We start from the raw sequence: 5,008 nt of genomic DNA, 5'->3' as shown, positions 1-5,008 counted from the left end.
GTACAGTCAAGTGAATCTACACCGACACATCTTTATTATCCAAAATTCATAGCTTACATTAGGGGTACAACACTTGGTGTTATAAAGCCTATGGGTTTTGACATGTATGATAACAATGTCCAGAATTTTAACATACAGAACGGTTTCACTGCCCCTTCCAAAATCTAGGCTCCACCATTCATCCCACCCTTGGTATGCACTGATCTTATTTTCCATAGTTTTGCTTTTTCCACAATGTCTTATTGCTGAAATTATATAGTAAGTAGACCTTTCAGATGAACTTTTTTTACTCTGCAGTATGAATTTAAATTTCCTGCATGTCTTCAAAGTTTAATAGTTGATTTCTTTTAAGAGTTAAATAATATGTTACTGTCCGTACATACCATAGTTTATCCATTCACTTACTGAAGGACAGCTTGGTTGCTTCCCAGGTTTGACAATTATGAATAATTGCTATGAACTGTGTGTAGGCAAAACGTATTTTGCTTTTAGTCTTAGTTTTTAGACTTACCTTACTTGTCTTTTCCAGTTTTTATTTTTCTCATTGTAGCAGGAAAGGTCTTTTCTTCAGATCTAATGACTGTGAATTTGCTTATCAGTTTCAAGAAGGTATTAGTGGGTTAACACTTAAATTTTGTTATAAAGTTCCTTAAGTTTTGTTATTACATTCTTGCCAATATGTGGAATACCATTAGGTAGTTTTAGCATTCTGCATTATAGATTCCCACTCTGAAATCTGACTTCACTAGGTATTATTATTTGTTTGGATGGGACATTGAAGAGTCAACCCCAGGAACCACTATAAAACAGATTCTATTTTAAATATTTCTGAATGACACTAGAGGATGTGTATGAGAATTTTTTATCAGAATGTTAAATTGATTGCTTTAATTATAGATTTCAACCTCTCTACTGCAACAGAGGATGTGTCACTATGTAGTCTGGCCCCTAAATCCAAAGGTTTAATAAAAAATTTTCCCTTTACAATTTATTGATTAGTATAAAAATGTCTTATTTTTTTTGCCTATTTGTTCTTTCACACAGATAACCCTTTGTTTTACCCACAAAATAAACTTAGTTTGCAGTTAGTTTTTGTATGCAAAGGTTAGTATTTTTTTAGTTTTTACTTTAATGTGTAGTCCTGTATCTCTCTTTTATTCCATTCAGGGTAGTGTTGGATATAATCTATGAGATAGTTCCTGGCTTTTTCTTTCACGTTTACCCTCTTCTTTCATGAAGTTGCTTAGCCAATACGCCTTCTCCTATTAATTGCGTGCTCCCTTGGAATGTAATGTTTGACACCAGACTTTTCTCATAGTGTTTTTCATCTCTGTATTTCTCAGTGTGTAGATTAAGGGATTGAACATAGGAGCGATGATGGTGTAAAATAGTGCAAGTATTTTGTCATCAGGGAAAGTAGTAGGAGGTCTAAGGTAGATAAAAATGGCAGGCCCAAAAAATAAGATGACCACAGTGATATGAGACCAACAGGTAGAGAGAGCTTTGCGTCTCCCCTCAGCCGAGAGGTTTCTTAGAGTGAACAATATAATGCCATAAGAAACAAATAGGACAACAAAGGTGATTAAGGCAACCATACCTGAAAAGGCAATCACGAGAACACCGGTGATGTAGGTGTCAGTGCAGGCAACTTTCAGCAGAGGAAAAATATCACAAAAGTAGTGATCAATCTCATTAGGACCACAGAAGGGCAGCCCAACTGCTATAGAAAACAGAGGAAAGGCATGAACAGCCCCACCACCCCAAGCAGCTAAGATCAGCAGGTTGCACCTTGTCCTGCTCATGATGGTCATGTAGTGGAGAGGTCTGCAGATGGCAACGTAGCGATCAAAGGCCATGGACGTAAGGATGAAGATCTCGGTACCTCCAAAGAAGTGCATGGTAAGGACCTGTAACATGCAGTTACCGTAGGAGATGGTTTTTCTTTCCACTAGAAGGTCAGCAATTAATTTTGGTGTCACAGTAGAAGTATAGCAGATGTCTACTGAGGCTAAGTGAAGGAGGAAGTAGTACATTGGCTGGTGAAAAAGAGGACTGCATTGGATGGAGACAAGGATCAGAAGGTTTCCTACCAAGAGAGCCACATAACAGAATAAGAAGAGCACAAAGCAAAATATTTGTATGTTCTGGTCATAAGAAAGTCCCAAAAGGATGAATTCTGAGATATTTCTGTGGTTTTCCATGTATTTGTGTTTGCTGTATGTGACACAAAAATGAGTTATGTATCTGAAAGAATAAAACATAAATTTGGTGAAAAATTAATGCTATGAACACAATGATATAATATTTACTACAAAGTAGATTGACAGAATGGAATCTTTATATGAATAATGCTTGATTTATTGAATTAAATGCTTTTTATTATATTTATTATATTATTAATCTTGATCAGTGTCAACACAGAAAGAGGTAGAAATGTTAAGGAATGTCAAAGAAACTGACCAATGAGATCCTTGAGCAAATTGTTTAATCTCTACAAAACTCATTTTCCTCCTCAATATAGCTAAGATATCATTACATAATTCAAAAATCTAATGATGAATACAGGAAGAAATGTGAAATGTTCCAATGACATATGTGGGTCCTAAAACAGATTTTCCTTTCACAGTCTTACCCTTTAAGTGAATAGCTTAGCAAATACAACCAACCCAGTGGAAAAATTAGAGAAAATACTCATACCATGAATTTAATAAGTGTGATCAGGTAAACTTCCATTTCAGCAGTTTGTTAGTGAAAATCTGTTAACTTGATAATGGCTATGTTATCTTAGGGTGTTTCTTAAAATAATCACTACTCTCATTTTCTTTTTTTCACTACAAAAATATACTCAGTTACTTTATTTGGCAGGACTGAATAAAAATCATGCCTGCCTTTGGGGTTATGCTGTCTGCACAAATATCAGAACTCTTATGTTTACATAAAATTTCCATCACATATTGAAATTTCCTCAGAGTGTAACAGAATATGCAGCTTACTAAAAACTTACCTTAGTTGAATCAGATGAAACTAGTCTATTTTAGAATGGCAGTTATATGGCAGTTATTTTGAAATATAGGAATTCTTGGTTACTGAAAATATCAAGCATAAACTGATCTTTTCTTAATAATAATATGGAATATTATGTATAAGCTTGAAACTTGGACACAAGGAAATTCACTGACAACTTCAAAATGCTTTATTTAACTCTACTTTCTTGAAGTAAAAACTCTTACTTTTGCTTGTAAGTAATGCACAATTAACACTGAATTCTGCTAAAACATTCTTTTTTGAGAGGGCATCTCTCATATTTATTGATCAGTTGTTAACAACAATAAAATTCTGTATAGAGGACTCATTGCACAATCATTAATCAACCCCAAGCCTAATTTTCAACAGTCACCAATCTTCTGAAGCATAATGAGCAAGTTCTGAGATGGTGAACAAGTTCTTACACAGTGAATAAGTTCTTACATGGTGAGCAGTGCAAGGGCAGTCATCACAGAAACTTTCGGTTTTGATCTTGCATCATGAACTATAAACAATCAAGTTGCTAAAACATTTTTTACGGTAATCAAATTGTCATATTCTGTAAGAAAAGTTACAGCTTTAATAATGCAATTATATAGAATAATACAAAGAACTCACAAATAGCCAAGCACATGGTTGATGGGACACTTCCGAAACAAGGAAACTTGGGTCATTACTAACCATCGATCTCAGTGGCTGTCAGGGTAGCTTCGTGCTGCATCAGGAAGTACCCCACCTTCAGATATCTGTCATTTAGCCTGTCATATCGAAATCTGGAATGAAATGCAAAGAATTACAAATGAGCTTTCAAAGACAATATATTTTTTGCTATTATTTTGGAAATCTCATTTTACATGAAAGTTACATGTTTACCAACCTTCTACAGGTTTGCAAGAGAACTGGACTTCAAATAGAAAACTATGAGCAATGCAATGGTACATCTTCATCTCAGAAAAGCAGGCTAGGAATTTTTAGTGCCAATTTAACATCTAAGTAATACCTCAGACTAAAAAAACAAACAAATGGTACTTTAAATTCCTGTAAAAGCCAGCATAAGTATTTAGGTCCTAGGGAACATCTATTTTATGGCTATGCCTAAAAAGAACTTTTAATTCAATAGAACACAATATAAACTTAGTGACAACACAAGAATTAATAGGTCTATGGAAGCTCTAATTATATTCCCTGAGGCATTTCTAAGTGGGACCTTGACCAGATGTGGCTAAGCCACCAACCACAATACTGTGCTGGCTGCTCCTGGGGTTTATTTTCCATATTTGCCTATTTGGAAAAAATTGGCACTTTTTGTCTGGAGGCTCAAGAATCTATCATCAAAGAAGTTCTGGAAACTCTGACTTCTCTGTGCTCTTCATATTTCTGAAAAGTAGGAGAGGAACTGATGCAGACGCTGATAGTGCTGGGTCAGCACTCAGGAAACACTGAGATGAGGCAGGACAAGGAGATCCAAAGGTGGGTGTTTACAGTCCTACATGGGCATCATTAAGACCCTAAAGCGTGGGGTAGACCGATCAATACAATCAGTGACCTGCAAATCATAGTTGGGGGGGCGGTTACCATTGCTGGCATAGATGATTGGGGAATGGGACACAAAGGAAAGGAAGGATAAGTGGATAAACATTCTTTTCTTATAAACTTGACATGGAGGACACATAAAAAGATACGGAAACTTCAGAGGAAGGAAGCACTCAAAGTACGTCACACCTGTTGTCCCTTATCCTAGTCGGTGCTTTCTCCTGTCCCTGAATATTCACGGTTGCTTAGGCTCAGCCTCATCTGCACACACTGATGTTCAGTTATTCTCTCTCTCCATCACATACACATCCATACCTTTAAAGTTTCCTCATGCAAAGAAAATCGGGAATTCAAATTTTATAATATCTAGTCTTTTTTGGATCAAAATACTTCAGAAAATAATAAGAAAAATTGAGATTGTTGGGTGGTTTAAGTTCATTGTATTATTTAA

General features: G+C 35.6%; 1 protein-coding gene across 1 annotated transcript; it reads right to left on the bottom strand.

Annotated features, from left to right (window-relative positions):
- Positions 1-1,265: 1,265 nt before the first annotated feature.
- On the bottom strand, positions 1,266-2,201 carry LOC118969749 (olfactory receptor 4P4-like). Its single transcript, XM_037004516.2, has one exon. It carries the CDS (start codon positions 2,199-2,201, stop codon positions 1,266-1,268), a length of 936 nt encoding a protein of 311 aa, XP_036860411.2.
- Between the last annotated feature and the right edge of the window lie 2,807 nt (positions 2,202-5,008).

Source organism: Manis javanica, chromosome 6 (genome assembly GCF_040802235.1).
Source record: "Manis javanica isolate MJ-LG chromosome 6, MJ_LKY, whole genome shotgun sequence".
Taxonomy (NCBI): Eukaryota; Metazoa; Chordata; class Mammalia; order Pholidota; family Manidae; genus Manis; species Manis javanica.
The sequence above is the reverse complement of the archived record's forward strand: the minus strand, read 5'-3'. Positions and strand labels throughout refer to the sequence as shown.